This window comes from Oncorhynchus gorbuscha, linkage group LG19, assembly GCF_021184085.1.
Source record: "Oncorhynchus gorbuscha isolate QuinsamMale2020 ecotype Even-year linkage group LG19, OgorEven_v1.0, whole genome shotgun sequence".
NCBI lineage: Eukaryota > Metazoa > Chordata > Actinopteri > Salmoniformes > Salmonidae > Oncorhynchus > Oncorhynchus gorbuscha.
The window spans coordinates 47,749,566-47,766,231 of NC_060191.1; the positions used below are offsets into that span (position 1 = coordinate 47,749,566).

Genomic DNA, 16,666 nt, shown 5'->3' on the forward strand with positions numbered 1-16,666 from the left:
TGCAGCAAAGGCAAGATGCAGTAGACGGTATAGAGTACAATATATACAAATGAGATGAGTAATGTAGGATATGTAAACATTATTAAAGTGGCATTGTTTAAAGTGACTACTGATACATTTATTACATTCCATTTTTTATTATTAAAGTGGCTGGAGATTTGAGTCAGTATGTTGGCAGCAGCCACTCAATGTTAGTGGTGGCTGTAACAGTCTGATGGCCTTGAGATAGAAGCTGTTTTTCAGTCTCTCGGTCCCAGCTTTGATGCACCTGTACTGACCTCGCCTGGATGATAGTGCGGTGAACAGGCAGTGGCTTGGGTGGTTGCTGTCCTTGATGATCATTTTGGCCTTCCTGTGACATCGGGTGGTGTAGGTGTCCTGGAGGGCAGGTAGTTTGCCCACGGGATGTGTTGTGCAGACCTCACTACCCTCTGGAGATCCTTAAGGTTGTGGGCTATATCACCAGGCGGTGATACAGCCCGACAGGATGCTCTCGATTGTGCATCTGTAAAAGTTTGTGAGTGTTTTCGATGACAAGCCAAATTTCTTCAGCCTCCTGAGGTTGAAGAGGCGTTGTTGCGCCTTCTTCACCACGCTGTCTGTGTGGGTGGACCATTTCAGTTTGTCCGTGATGTGTACGCTGAGGAACTTTCCACCTTCTCCACTACTGTCCCGTCAATGTGGACAGGGGGAGCTCCCTCTGCTGTTTCCTGAAGTAAACGATCATCTCCTTTGTTTGGTTGACGTTGAGTGTGAGGTTATTTCCCTGACACCACATTCCGAGGGCCCTCACCTCCTCCCCGTAGGCCGTCTCGTCATTGTTGGTAATCAAGCCTACCACTGTAGTGTCGTCTGCAAACTAGATTGAGTTGGAGGCGTGCATGGCCACGCAGTCATGGGTGAACAGGAGAGGGCTGAGAACGCATCCTTGTGGTGCCCCAGTGTTGAAGATCAGCGGGGTGAAGATGTTTCCTAACCTCACCACCTGGCAGAGGCCCGTCAGAAAGTCCAGGACCCAGTTGCACAGGGCGGGGTCGAGACCCAGGGTCTGAAGCTTAATGAGTTTGGAGGGTACAAAGGGTTATAAATGCTGAGCTGTAGTCAATGATCAGCATTTTTACATAGGTATTCCTCTTGTCCAGATGGGATAGGGCAGTGTGCAGTGATAGCGTCGTCTGTGGACCTATTGGGGCGGTAAGAAAATTGGAGTGGGTCTAGGGTGTCAGGTAGGGTGGAGGTGATATGATCCTTGACTAGTCTCTCAAAACACTTCATGATGACGGAAGTGAGTGCTACGGGGCGATAGTCGTTTAGCTCAGTTACCTTAGCTTTCTTGGAACAGGAACAATGGTGGCCCTCTTGAAGCATGTAGGAACAGCAGAGTGGGATAGAGATTGATTAAATATGTCCGTAAACACACCAGCCAGCTGGTCTGCGCATGCTCTGAGGACGTGGCTAGGACGTGGCTATGCCATCTGGGCCAGCAGCCTTGCGAGGGTTAACGCGTTTAAATGTTTTACTCACGTTGGCTGCGGTGAAGAAGAGCCCGCAGGTTTTGGTAGCGGGCCGTGTCAGTGGCACTGTGTTGTCCTCAAAGCGAGCCAAGAAGTTGTTTAATTTGTTTGGGAGCAAGACGTCGGTGTTGGCATCGGGGCTGGTTTTTCTTTTTGTAATCCGTGATTGACTGTAGACCCTGCCACATACGTCTTGTGTTTGAGCCGTTGAATTGCGATTCTAGTTAATCTCTATACAGACGCTTAGCTTGTTTGATTGCCTTGTGGGGGGAATAGCTATACTGTTTGTATTCGGCCATGTTTCCGGTCGCTTTGCCATGATTAAAAGCAGTTGCTCTTTCAGTTCATTTCATTTTGAGCAGTATTACTTTACTTCCTTGTTGCAAACATGATGCATGCTTTGGAGTAGTTTTGTTCTGTACAAGCTTCCTTTTCACTCTGTCATTTAGGTTAGAATTGTGGCATAACTACAATGTTCTATCACAGCCATTAAACTCTGTTTTAAAATCACCATTGGCCTCATGGTAAAATCCCTTAGCGGTTGCCTACCTCTCCAGCAACCGAGTTAGGAAGGAAGCCTGCATCTTTGTAGTGACTGGGTGTATCAATACACCATCCAAAGTTAAATTGATAACTTCACCATGCTCAAAGGGGTATTCAGTGTCTGCTACCAATAGGTGTCCTTCATTGCGAGGAATTGGAAAACCTCCCTAGTCATTTGTGGTTGAATCTGTGCTTGAAAATCACTTCTCAACTGAGGGACCTTACAGGTAATTGTGTGGGGTACATACAGATGCACAATCGAGAGCATCCTGTCAGGCTGTATCACCGCCTGGTACGGCAAATGCTCCGCCCACAACCCTAAGGCTCTCCAGAGGGTATTGAGGTCTACACAACGCATCACCGGGGGCAAACTACCTGCCCTCCAAGACACCTATACCACCCGATGTCACAGGAAGGCCATGAAGATCATCAAGGACAACAACTGTCCGAGCCACTGCCTGTTCACCCCGCTATCATCCAGAAGGCGAGGTCAGTACAGGTGCATCAAAGCAGGGACCGAGAGCTTCTATCTCAAGGCCATCAGACTGTTAAACAGCCACCACTAACATTGAGTGGCTGCTGCCAACATATTGACTCAAGTCCAGCCACTTTAATAATGGAAATTGATGTAAAAAAATGTATCACTAGCCACTTTAAACAATACCACTTAATATAATGTTTACATACCCTACATTACTCATCTCATATGTATATACTGTACCAGATACCATCTACTGCATCTTGCCTATGCCGTTCTGTACCATCACTCATTCATATATCTTTATGTACATATTCTTTATCCCTTTACACTTGTATGTATAATGTAGCAGTTATGGAATTGTTAGGTTAGATTACTCGTTGGTTACTACTGCATTGTCGGAACTAGAAGCACAAGCATTTCGCTACACTCGCATTAACATCTGCTAACCATGTGTGTGACAAATTCAATTAGATTTGATAGTCATTCAAAAATCATGTTAATCACTATTATTGCACAAAGTAAGTCCATGCAACTTATGTGACTTGTTAAGCATCATTTTACTTGTGTACTTATTTAGGCTTGCCATAACAAAAGGGGTTGAATACTTAGAGACTCAAGACATTTCAGCTTTTCAGCTGTTCGCACGCTAGCACAACTGAACAGGTCTATGTGTTAGAGGCTGTACCCCAACAGCTCTATGTATTAATGGATTGGAGCAGGTAGCATGTTAGCTCAAAAGGTCTGTGTTAAAGCCTTGCGAGATGACACACTAGCTAGCTCAACAGCTGTAAGAGCTGCTAGCTAGCCAAACATAACAAAGAGAGACAGGAAGAGAGACAGGAAGATAGGAGAAGAGTAAGAGAGACACCTTGGCTGACTTCTTAGTAAAACTTTGAAACCTCCAGAAACCCTCCTGAAATCCCACTGCATGTGAAAAGTGTCTGGCCAGGCACTGGGGTGTTGATGAAAAATGGATCAGGCCTTGTTAGAGTGGAGGGGGTGCCAGCGCACGGCGTGTATGGAGGGATGGAGGGGGCAGCATGTGTGTGCTGCTGCATTATGTATGAGGGCATGTCTGTTGGATTATTCACAAGGCCAGAGACTCCTCAGGTGAGGGCAACACAGCACCACAGCCAAACAGGCCTGTTCTTTCTTAGTGTGTGTGTGTGTGTGTGTGTGTGTGTGTGTGTGTGTGTGTGTGTGTGTGTGTGTGTGTGTGTGTGTGTGTGTGCAGACTTTTTCACAGCTGGCTGGCTGGACACTTAAACACTCGTACACACACCTTCTTTACCATCATATTGTAGTAGGCACATGCAAGATGTATATGCAGAGAAGAATAGCAAGCATAGCTACATACACAAGCTCACACACCCCACACGGGGCTTTGTGCTGCCGATACTTTCCCTCTCCCAACCTCCCGTTGCACCCCTGTGTCCGACAGAGACACACAGCTCATTTCCCTGCTCTGCCTGGTAATTGCACAGTAATACTTCATTATGACAGGCTGTAATTTGTGACCAGACACTTCAAAGCAGCAACAACCTCTTCACGGGTGGCCACGGTTACTGTAAGTCCACCCAACGGTCGTTCTGTTTGGACTGCTATTGTTTTTGGCTAACCGGAACCTTCCAAAATACACACGGAACGGCAATCACAGCGTATTTCTGCGTTATAATTGTGGTGCTGATTACAAAGTAGAGGATAAATGGCTGAAATTGGGGCCGGCTGGAGAGCCAAAGAGAACACACAGTAGAACTAACAGTGAACAGGAGAGAGACTTCTAGTCAGACACTGTGGAGGAGATGAAACTTCTCCTTGGTAGTCAGTTGTTGACCTGGGGTGTGTTCAGGAGGACTAAACGTTCAGACGTGTTGCAAAAAAACACTTTGAAGATCAATGAGTTGCATTCAAGGATTAATGTTCGGGATGTTATGGTATTGACAGATACCCCCAGGGTAGTGGAGTGTGAGGGGGCAGTGTGTATAATGTGTGTGTTGCATGTCTACAGTATGGAGTGAGAGATGGGGCGATGTAGGGTAGACGGAGAGACAGAGTGGACGACCTATGCTGCTTATTTGGGTTGGGCGTTGGAGACATTCAGTATCCAGGTCAAGAGACACGTATCCCACTCAAACCTAGCTGTGTTCACTCAGGGCTTAGCCGTTTGGTTTTTACCCCAAAATGAAACAGCTTTATTAAGTTTGTTAGGGTCAGTATTTTATTAGGAGAATGCAGTAGTGTGTGGAGATACATATGCTGTGTCTGTCTCTATCATACACAACAGAGGTGAACATGAAGGCCCAATCTGTGGGGGAAGTCAGAAAAGGTGTAGCCTACACACTGATGGAATACAATGTCTACTGCATAGGCTGGCTGTATAGTGTTAGGATTGTACAACAGGGTGTGCAGTACTAACCGTAGACCTGTGAGTCCAGAGATAATTATTGAGTTGAAACAAAGCCCTGCCACCTCCCCTTCATCCCTTAGTATAAATCATTTAACACACACGGTCACACATCACACTCGAGCACAACCACTAACACACACTCTGCTCCTGGCTCTCCTTGTTGTGTTCATTATACACACGCGGTCACACACACACGGTCACACACATAGAGCCAAGGGGCTACACCACGCAAGGATGTCTCTCTCTCGCCCACAACACAAACACACTACACACACACAGTTATGGTATCACGCTCGGATGAGCTGGTGTTTCTCTAACCACATCAAAACTGAAAGGAGCAGTCGCGCATGAATGTACAGTACCAGTCAAAAGTTGACACACCTACTCATTCAAGGGTTTTTCTACATTGTAGAATGATAGTGAAGAAATCAAAACTATAAAATGACAGATCATGTAGTAACCCCCCCCAAAAAATGAAAATATAGATTTGCACACTCTGGGCATTTTCTCAACCAGCTTCATGAGGAATGATTTAACAACAGTCTTGAAGGAGTTCCCACATATGCTGAGCAATTGTTGGCTGCTTTTCCTTCACTTTGCGGTCTAACTCATTCCAAACCATCTCAATTGGGTGATTGTGAAGGCCAGGTCATCTGATGCAGCACTCCATCACTCTCCATGCCCTTACACAGCCTGGAGGTGTGTTTTGGGTCATTGTCCTGTTGAAAAAGCAATGATACTCCCACTAAGCAGAAACCAGATGGGATGACGTATCACTGCCGAATGCTGTGGTAGCCATGCTGGTTAAGTGTGCCTTGAATTGTAAATAAATACATCACGCAAAGCACCACCATACCACCACTCCTCCTCCTCCAAGCTTCACGGTGGGAACCACACATGCAGAGATCCGTTCACCTACTCTGCGTCTCACAAAGACATGGCAGTTGGAACCAAAAATCTCAGATTTGGACTCATCAGACCAAAGGACAGATTTTCACCGGCCTAATGTCCATTGCTCATATTTCTTGGCCCAAGCAAGTGTGTTCTTCTTATTGGTGTCCTTCAGTAGTGGTTTCTTTGCAGCAATTCGACCATGAAGGCCTGATTCACGCAGTCTCCTCTGAACAATTGATATTGAGATTTGTCTGTTACTTGAACTCTGTGAAGCATTTATTTGGGCTGCAATCGGTGGTGCAGTTAACGCTAATGGACTTATCCTCTGCAGCAGGTGGTAACTCTGGGTCTTCCTTTCCTGTGGCGGTCATCATGAGAGCCAGTTTCATCATTGCGCTTGATGGTTTTTGCGGCTGCACTTTCAAAGTTCTTGAAATGTTCTGCATTGACTGACCATGTCTTAAAGTAATGGATTGTCTTTTCTCTTTGCTCATTTGAGCTGTTCTTGCCATAATATGGACTTCGTCTTTTACCAAATAGGGGTATCTTCTGTATACCACCCCTACCTTGTCACAACACAACTGGCTCAAACGCATTAAGAAGGAAAGAAATTCCACAAATTAACAAGTCACACCTGTTAATTGAAATGCATTCCAGGTGACTACCTCATGAAGCTGGTTGAGAGAATGCCAAGAGTCTGCAAAGCGGTCAAGGCAAAGGGTGGCTACTTTGAACAATCTCAAATATAAAATGTATTTTGATTTGTGTAACACTTTTGTGGTTACTACATGATTCCATATGTGTTATTTCATAGTTTTGATGTCTTCACTATTATTCTACAATGTAGAAAATAGTACAAATCAAGAAACTCTGGAATGAGTAGGTGTTCTAAAACTTTGACTGGTACTGTATTTGTGTGTGTAGGAAAGTATACAGGTATTCATCTGTGCGTGTGGGCAAGAAATGTGAGACAGACAGACTTCACCTTAGGCTTTGACTTTAATGTCTCTACAGGCAGTCAACATTAGAGCAACAATGACCATGTCCATATATTATACAGTCCATCAATGTCTGTATAGTTTTATAACATCATCATGTAATGTAAACAATGCAACCATGTTACTGTACAGCAATATAACGTTAATGTGCATACAGCACAGGACAACACGGAAACAGCCATGTTACAAATATCACAAATATGGAAAAATATCCTACAAATATTAGAATGTTTACAGCGACAGACAAAATAAAAGCCCTCCTGATAGGGAGGGGCTTCGCTTGTGAATATCTCTAGTATTAACACATTAACCACAGGACAGGAGTGATTGAGGTATAACACCTGGCTTTCCACCGGGTGTACAAAACATTGTAAACACCTGCTCTTTCCATAACATACTGTAGACATGAAAGCTATGATCCCTTATTAATCACTTGTTAAACCCACTTCAATCAATGTTGATGAAGGGGATTTTTATGCCTTGAGGTGAGGGATGTATTGGTATGTGTGCCATTCAGAAGGTGAATGGGCAAGACAAAAGTTAAGTGCCTTTGAACGGGTAGGGTATTAAGTGCCAGGCGCACCGGTTTGAGTGTGTGAAGAACTGTAACGCTGCTTAGTTTTTCACAGTGTCCCGTGTGTATCAAGAATGGTCCACCACCCACTGGACATCCAGCCAACTTGACAACTGTGGGACGCAATGGGAGTCAACATGGGCCAGCATCCCTGTGGAGCACCTGACACCTTGCACAGTCCATGCACCGACAAAATATTCCTAATGTGTTCCTAATGTTTTGTACACTCAGGGCAGTGTTGGAGAGGGGAGGGGGTATATTTTGACAGATGGCGGAGAGAGCTACTCTTACACATAGTTCATCTTCACACAGCCCTGGCATTCATGTGCACTACTAACCGCCTTTTGTCAAAAAGAAAAGAAAAACACACATTCTGCTCATAAGCCATACTATACAATATGAGGCTTGTTCCCAGCCCCTAAGGGCGAATTCTGTTCAGTGTTCACTGTGCCTACCCATATGTAGCAATACAACACATTCAGCACACAATGAGAGAGGCAGCTGGGGCCACTTTCACTCAGTTTACAGCTGCAGGCTGATACTGCTCTGACCCGGCGGCCATTTTGGGGTCAATCTCTGAGCTGACGAAGTCGACACTATCGGCTCCTGAAAACAACTTTGGACTAGTGTGATCGGAGTGCTTTATTACAGTGGGGTTCGCAGGGTCTCTTCTAGTGGTCCTACCCTCATGGTAGACAGACAGACGTCCTCTGTACTCTACAGAACCACCCAGCGCTGGCCTGCGGGGTCCTCTCCTCCATCTATCCTCTCACCTTTCCTCTTCACTCCCTCACAGCACTGGCCTGCGGGGTCCACTCCTCCATCTATCCTCTCACCTTTCCTCTTCACTCCCTCACAGCGCTGGCCTGCGGGGTCCTCTCCTCCATCTATCCTCTCACCTTTCCTCTTCACTCTCTCACAGCGCTGGCCTGCGGGGTCCTCTCCTCCATCTATCCTCTCACCTTTCCTCTTCACTCCCTCACAGCGCTGGCCTGCGGGGTCCTCTCCTCTCACCTTTCCTCTTCACTCCCTCACAGCGCTGGCCTGCGGGGTCCACTCCTCCATCTCTCCTCTCACCTTTCCTCTTCACTCCCTCACAGCGCTGGCCTGCGGGGTCCTCTCATCCATCTCTCCTCTCACCTTTCCTCTTCACTCCCTCACAGCGCTGGCCTGCGGGGTCCTCTCCTCCATCTCTCCTCTCACCTTTCCTCTTCACTCCCTCACAGCGCTGGCCTGCGGGGTCCTCTCCTCCATCTCTCCTCTCACCTTTCCTCTTCACTCCCTCACAGCGCTGGCCTGCGGGGTCCTCTCATCCATCTCTCCTCTCACCTTTCCTCTTCACTCCCTCACAGCGCTGGCCTGCGGGGTCCTCTCATCCATCTCTCCTCTCACCTTTCCTCTTCACTCCCTCACAGCGCTGGCCTGCAGGGTCCTCTCCTCCATCTCTCCTCTCACCTTTCCTCTTCACTCCCTCACAGCACTGGCCTGCGGGGTCCACTCCTCCATCTCTCCTCCATATATCCTCTTCACTCCCTCACAGCGCTGGCCTGCGGGGTCCTCTCCTCCATCTCTCCTCTATCTATCCTCTTCACTCCCTCACAGCACTGGCCTGCGGGGTCCTCTCCTCCATCTATCCTCTTCACTCCCTCACAGCGCTGGCCTGCGGGGTCCTCTCCTCCATCTCTCCTCTCACCTTTCCTCTTCACTCCCTCACAGCGCTGGCCTGCGGGGTCCTCTCCTCCATCTCTCCTCTCACCTTTCCTCTTCACTCCCTCACAGCGCTGGCCTGCTGGGTCCTCTCCTCCATCTCTCCTCTCACCTTTCCTCTTCACTCCCTCACAGCGCTGGCCTGTGGGGTCCACTCCTCCATCTCTCCTCTATCTATCCTCTTCACTCCCTCACAGCACTGGCCTGCGGGGTCCACTCCTCCATCTCTCCTCCATATATCCTCTTCACTCCCTCACAGCGCTGGCCTGCGGGGTCCTCTCCTCCATCTCTCCTCTATCTATCCTCTTCACTCCCTCACAGCACTGGCCTGCAGGGTCCTCTCCTCCATCTATCCTCTTCACTCCCTCACAGCGCTGGCCTGCGGGGTCCTCTCCTCCATCTCTCCTCTATCTATCCTCTTCACTCCCTCACAGCACTGGCCTGCGGGGTCCTCTCCTCCATCTATCCTCTTCACTCCCTCACAGCGCTGGCCTGCGGGGTCCTCTCCTCCATCTCTCCTCTCACCTTTCCTCTTCACTCCCTCACAGCGCTGGCCTGTGGGGTCCTCTCCTCCATCTCTCCTCTCACCTTTCCTCTTCACTCCCTCACAGCGCTGGCCTGCGGGGTCCTCTCCTCCATCTCTCCTCTTCACTCCCTCACAGCGCTGGCCTGCAGGGTCCTCTCCTCCATCTCTCCTCTTCACTCCCTCACAGCGCTGGCCTGCGGGGTCCTCTCCTCCATCTATCCTCTTCACTCCCTCACAGCGCTGGCCTGCAGGGTCCTCTCCTCCATCTCTCCTCTCACCTTTCCACTTCACTCCCTCACAGCGCTGGCCTGCGGGGTCCTCTCCTCCATCTCTCCTCTCACCTTTCCTCTTCACTCCCTCACAGCGCTGGCCTGCGGGGTCCTCTCCTCCATCTCTCCTCTCACCTTTCCTCTTCACTCCCTCACAGCGCTGGCCTGCGGGGTCCTCTCATCCATCTCTCCTCTCACCTTTCCTCTTCACTCCCTCACAGCGCTGGCCTGCGGGGTCCTCCTCCATCTCTCCTCTCACCTTTCCTCTTCACTCCCTCACAGCGCTGGCCTGCGGGGTCCTCTCCTCCATCTCTCCTCTCACCTTTCCTCTTCACTCCCTCACAGCGCTGGCCTGCGGGGTCCTCTCATCCATCTCTCCTCTCACCTTTCCTCTTCACTCCCTCACAGCGCTGGCCTGCGGGGTCCTCTCATCCATCTCTCCTCTCACCTTTCCTCTTCACTCCCTCACAGCGCTGGCCTGCGGGGTCCTCTCCTCCATCTCTCCTCTTCACTCCCTCCCAATGATGGCAAATCAATAATGAAAGTGGAGGGAGATGGTGGAATGTAAATGCTTTAAAACAGAAAAACAGAGCAAAATACAAAGAAATGACAAATGAATATAAATATGGGCAGAACCGGCCTCCATCAGGATATACCTGCAGAAAACAAAACACAAACAAAAAAACAGTGTCGTTTTAAATGTATTTTCCATCTGTTTTTTTCCCACCCAGCATGCAAATCCATTCCATCATTATACTGAGCTACTGTTTTCGGAGGGGGCGGTGTGAATGAGAGTGATGGGTACATGCAGCCTATCAGAAGCCTACTAGATAGTCTGGACACGCCTCTTTCGTGTATCCTAGGCCGGGCACACCTTTTACTGTTTCCAAGCCAAGTGAAAAATACAATTTTTTCCCCCCAGTTCTTCTAAATTACCCATTCGGCTGGCAATGGTGCCTTCTGAATAAGAGAGGAAAGGCACAGAGGAGACAGCAGAGCAACCTGCTCCAGCTCAGAACCAGGAATAATAGCAAATGTACCAGAGAGTCAAACTACACACACAAAGGAAGCACAAATACACAATTTGTCCTTGGCTCTGACTTCAGGGTAACGTCAGGGTAACGTTTATATCAGGTCAAAGCAGTAATGACTCAAAACTCAAATGCGAATTGGGAAAACACCTTTAGTACAGTATTCATGTGTTTAAGTTTGTGTGTTGGACTGGATAAACGCTCATGTATGACTGTTTGTGTCGCTGAGTAATGCAAAAGTGTTTGTGTGTGTGTGTTGCAAGTAGTGGTCTGTGCTGCCTGTCTGTCATTGGTCTAATTGTGAGCAGGTCCTGTGTGTGTGTGTGTGTGTGTGTGTGTGTGTGTGTGTGTGTGTGTGTGTGTGTGTGTGTGTGTGTGTGTGTGTGTGTGTGTGTGTGTGTGTGTGTGTGTGTGTGTGTGTGTGTGTGTGTGTGTGTGTGTGTGTGTGTGTGTGTGTGTGTGTGTGTAGGCCTGTATGGATAATGAGTGCAGTGTGCAGCAGAGCTCAGATTTGCCCATCTTAACTCAATTAAAATGAAGGGAGCAGCAGCTGACCCCCACGTGAACTACTGCTCTGCTCCCATCTCTCCCCTCCTCAGATGAGTCTGTCTCTCTGTCTGTCTGCTCACTAATCATGCTCCCAAACTAGCAACCCAACCTACCTCCCACAAGCACCGCCTGAATGTGAGAAAGAGATGAGGTGTGTTTGGCATGTCTGGCTGATCTTTAAACATACACATTAATGCTCACATATACCAAACACAGACACACAAATCAACAGTCAGGTTTGGGATCAGTTCCATTTCAATTCCAGTCAATTCAGGACATTCCAATTATTTTTCAATTAGGAATATTAGAAATTACTTTCTGAATTGACCACAATCCTGCTGAGTCTCCTTCACATCAGCTACGCAAAGAGTAGTATTTCACTGAGCAGTTATATTAGCTTAAAGTTGAACGTTACTTCTCTTTCTCACACTACCAGCTGACAGTCACACAGCAGCCCAGTGTGTGTGTGTCTGTGTCTGTGTGCGTGTGTGTCTGTGTGTGTGTGTGTGCCTGTGTGTGTGTGCTGTGTGTGTGTGCCTGTGTGTGTGCCTGTGTGTGTGCCTGTGTGTGTGTGTGTCTGTGTGTGTGTCTGTGTGTTTCTGTCTGTGTGTGTGTGCCTGTGCGTGTGTGTGTGTGTGCCTGTGTGTGTGTGCCTGTCTGTGTGCCTGTGTCTGTGTGTGTGCCTGTGTGTGTGTGTGTGTCTGTGTGTTTCTGTCTGTGTGTTTCTGTCTGTGTGTGTGTGTCTGTGTGTGTGTGTCTGTGTGCCTGGGGTGAGAGAGCCATTATCACACCACTGAGGAAGAGAGGAAGAAAAGAGGGTGTACACAGGAAGAGGGGCGGCAGCAATGTGCACTGACCATTAACAGAGGAAGAGGACGTGTGTGTGTGTGTGTGTGTGTGTGTGTGTGTGTGTGTGTGTGTGTGTGTGTGTGTGTGTGTGTGTGTGTGTGTGTGTGTGTGTGTGTGTGTGTGTGTGTGTGTGTGTGTGTGTGTGTGTGTGTGTGTGTGTGTGTGTGTGTGTGTGTGTGTGTGTGTGTGTGTGTGTGTCTGTGTCTGTGTGTCTGTGTCTGTGCGCGTGCGTGTGTGTATGTCTGTGTCTGTGTGCGTGTGTGTGAGAAAGGCCAGATTATAAATATCCAGCGTTTAACATGTCACAGGAAAATTAAGAGTTGAGCTTGGATGACCGCAGGGAACTAAACTAAAAGTGTGTGAGTGAGAGAGAGCGCGCGTGTTTGGGGGAAGTGTGTGTGGGATGCTTTTCTATAGCGATGCTAAACACATTTCTGGCCCCCAAAACATTGACTAGGCTAGGATCAAAAAATGTGTCTGAAAGTGACAGAAAAAAGTACAGCACAGTATAGTAAGTTCAGTATAATATGTGCCTCTATAGAGACTGCAGTGTTTCTCCTGACATGGAGACCTGACACCTGCACTGGTCAGTCTGCTCCGTTCTACACAGAGAAAGAGAGAGAGAAACCAGGCAGCTGACCTTCAACAAAACAACCACGACCCCCCTTGCCCAGGACAATCACACCACTTGTGTTTAAGGAGGTGACAAGCAACGTCACCCACCCCCACATCCCACTCCATAATAAACATGCTAAATGTATCTACAGTCCAGTGAGCCACGGGTTAATCCTTGAGGATACAGGCAGCGTGGGTGCCTCCCTTCGTCTCTCTCTAAAAACAAAGAGATGATGGCTCCTCAACCATCTGTTCAGATTGCAACAGCTGTTTGCAGCAGAGCGTTTTCGTCTAATTTGCCCGAAAGAGATATTTTAAAAAGCGGGGGCATTTATTTCCATAACGGGCACAGGGCTGGGCACACAGACAACAACAACACATACCCCCTGGCCACCCATTCCTCATTCACCGCGCTCCAGATGGAAATGAAAAGGGAACCTTTATTCTCTCCACCTCCTGCTCTCTAATAGAATGATGAGTGGAGCGGGTAACGACTGCGGGACCACAAGTGAGAGTGATGCGATAGAGAGCCCATCCTAATGGAAGTGACTGACTATATTAGCACAGTACAGTGGTGCGGTGGACATTACATTACCAACGCTCACTAGGCTCATGTTTATGGAGGATAGAGGGAGGGAGGCAACCAGCCCAGCAGATCTGTAAGAACCATTAGTGTCAATATGCTAGCCCAGCACCCGGCAGCCATTACCACTCCAGGTCTGGAGAACAGTGGAATACCATTAACAGATAACACACTAAGAATAACATTCAGTGACTCTTAAATGATCATTCAGTGCTTATCTGCGTCTCAAATGGCATCCAGTTCCCTACACAGTGCACTACTTTTGACCAGGGTCCTAAGGAAGTAGGGTGCCCATTTGGGATGCAGGTATTGTACGGGTGTCAGTGTTAAGGTCAGCGCCTTGCTGCATGCAAATGCTCCCAGCTTTAAAGGCTAGGAGAGTGAGAGAGCTAGCAATTGTGAGGCTAGCATTGAAGCTATAGTCATGTGACTAACAGTGGGATTGCATTAAACCAACATGGGCGGAAAACTGTTGGACTCTCAATCGTTCCGTGATACATTACTACTTTCGGTCTCTACTGTCATTGGGTGATCCCTGTGGTGACACCTCTGGAGACTACTGTAAATGAACAACGACTGTGGTCTCACCCTGCCACCACGGCGCCTGCCTCTTTTACCAATGGAAACGACAGGAAGAGAGCAGACACTGACATGTTATCAAGGCATCTGCTCAGATGATCTCACACTAAATAAGACATCCTTCAACCTTTAATGGGACAGCTACCAGCTCTGTTGTCGTCACTCTGTGGATCAGAGCCCCAACACAACTGAGAGGTCAGTGTGTGTTTCTGCGTGCCAGAGTGTTGCATGCCTTTACAGTACAAACCTAATGTGAAAGATCTGCGTTTATGTGTGTATGTCTGAGCTCTGAGTGTGTGGTGTGTGTGTGTATGTCTGAGCTCTGAGTGTGTGGTGTGTGTGTGTGTGTATGTCTGAGCTCTGAGTGTGTGGTGTGTGTGTGTGTATGTCTGAGCTCTGAGTGTGTGGTGTGTGTGTGTGTATGTCTGAGCTCTGAGTGTGTGGTGTGTGTGTGTATATGTCTGAGCTCTGAGTGGTGTGTGTGTGTGTATGTATGAGCTCTGAGTGGTGTGTGTATGTTTGAGCTCTGAGTGTGTGGTGTGTGTGTTATTGTCTGAGCTATGAGTGGTGTGGTGTGTGTGTATGTCTGGGCTCTGAGTGGTGTGTGTGTGGCGTGTGTATGTCTGAGCTCTGAGTGGTGTGTGTGTGGTTGTGAGGTATGTGTGTGTATGTCTGAGCTCTGAGTGTGTGGTGTGTGTGTGTGTGTCTGAGCTATGAGTGGTGTGGTGTGTGTGTATGTCTGGGCTCTGAGTGGTGTGTGTGGCGTGTGTATGTCTGAGCTCTGAGTGGTGTGTGTGGCGTGTGTATGTCTGAGCTCTGAGTGGTGTGTGTGTGTGTGTGTGTGTGTGTGTGTGTGTGTGTGTGTGTGTGTGTGTGTGTGTGTGTGTGTGTGTGTGTGTGTGTGTGTGTGTGTGTGTGTGTGTGTGTGTGTGTGTGTGTGTGTGTGTGTGTGTGTGTGTGTGTGTGTGTGTGTGTGTGTGTGTGTAGGCCTGTATGGATAATGAGTGCAGTGTGCAGCAGAGCTCAGATTTGCCCATCTTAACTCAATTAAAATGAAGGGAGCAGCAGCTGACCCCCACGTGAACTACTGCTCTGCTCCCATCTCTCCCCTCCTCAGATGAGTCTGTCTCTCTGTCTGTCTGCTCACTAATCATGCTCCCAAATTAGCAACCCAACCTACCTCCCACAAGCACCGCCTGAATGTGAGAAAGAGATGAGGTGTGTTTGGCATGTCTGGCTGATCTTTAAACATACACATTAATGCTCACATATACCAAACACAGACACACAAATCAACAGTCAGGTTTGGGATCAGTTCCATTTCAATTCCAGTCAATTCAGGACATTCCAATTATTTTTCAATTAGGAATATTAGAAATTACTTTCTGAATTGACCACAATCCTGCTGAGTCTCCTTCACATCAGCTACGCAAAGAGTAGTATTTCACTGAGCAGTTATATTAGCTTAAAGTTGAACGTTACTTCTCTTTCTCACACTACCAGCTGACAGTCACACAGCAGCCCAGTGTGTGTGTGTCTGTGTCTGTGTGCGTGTGTGTCTGTGTGTGTGTGTGTGCCTGTGTGTGTGTGCCTGTGTGTGTGCCTGTGTGTGTGCCTGTGTGTGTGTGTGTCTGTGTGTGTGTCTGTGTGTTTCTGTCTGTGTGTGTGTGCCTGTGCGTGTGTGTCTGTGTGTGTGTGCCTGTCTGTGTGCCTGTGTCTGTGTGTGTGCCTGTGTGTGTGTGTGTGTCTGTGTGTTTCTGTCTGTGTGTTTCTGTCTGTGTGTGTGTGTCTGCGTGTGTGTGTCTGTGTGCCTGGGGTGAGAGAGCCATTATCACACCACTGAGGAAGAGAGGAAGAAAAGAGGGTGTACACAGGAAGAGGGGCGGCAGCAATGTGCACTGACCATTAACAGAGGAAGAGGACGTGTGTGTGTGTGTGTGTGTGTGTGTGTGTGTGTGTGTGTGTGTGTGTGTGTGTGTGTGTGTGTGTGTGTGTGTGTGTGTGTGTGTGTGTGTGTGTGTGTGTGTGTGTGTGTGTGTGTGTGTGTGTGTGTGCGCGTGCGTGTGTGTATGTCTGTGTCTGTGTGCGCGTGCGTGTGTGTATGTCTGTGTCTGTGTGCGTGTGTGTGAGAAAGGCCAGATTATAAATATCCAGCGTTTAACATGTCACAGGAAAATTAAGAGTTGAGCTTGGATGACCGCAGGGAACTAAACTAAAAGTGTGTGAGTGAGAGAGAGCGCGCGTGTTTGGGGGAAGTGTGTGTGGGATGCTTTTCTATAGCGATGCTAAACACATTTCTGGCCCCCAAAACATTGACTAGGCTAGGATCAAAAAATGTGTCTGAAAGTGACAGAAAAAAAGTACAGCACAGTATAGTAAGTTCAGTATAATATGTGCCTCTATAGAGACTGCAGTGTTTCTCCTGACATGGAGACCTGACACCTGCACTGGTCAGTCTGCTCCGTTCTACACAGAGAAAGAGAGAGAGAAACCAGGCAGCTGACCTTCAACAAAACAACCACGACCCCCCTTGCCCAGGACAATCAC

At 48.2% G+C, this 16,666-nt stretch overlaps 1 protein-coding gene and 1 long non-coding RNA gene across 7 annotated transcripts in view; both read right to left on the minus strand.

The window, feature by feature from the left end:
- The window catches only part of LOC124005537 (BCAS3 microtubule associated cell migration factor-like), a 368,286-nt gene that overhangs the window by 148,543 nt on the left and 203,077 nt on the right, over positions 1-16,666 (minus strand). The window contains exon 24 of one of the 6 annotated variants that reach the window (XM_046314902.1): positions 10,158-10,484. The exons of 4 other annotated variants lie outside the window; for them this stretch is intronic. In XM_046314902.1, coding sequence (XP_046170858.1) covers positions 10,342-10,484 — 143 coding nt within the window. In that variant the 3' untranslated portion in view covers positions 10,158-10,341. Of the gene's footprint in view, positions 1-10,157; positions 10,570-16,666 lie in introns of those variants that run through there. One more of the 6 variants, XM_046314903.1, reaches the window with a different exon arrangement.
- LOC124005538 lies at positions 6,820-10,149 on the minus strand. The gene is made up of 2 exons (XR_006833643.1): positions 8,552-10,149; positions 6,820-8,425 (listed from the first exon to the last, which is right to left on the minus strand). It is a non-coding gene; the product is annotated as an uncharacterized LOC124005538 (long non-coding RNA).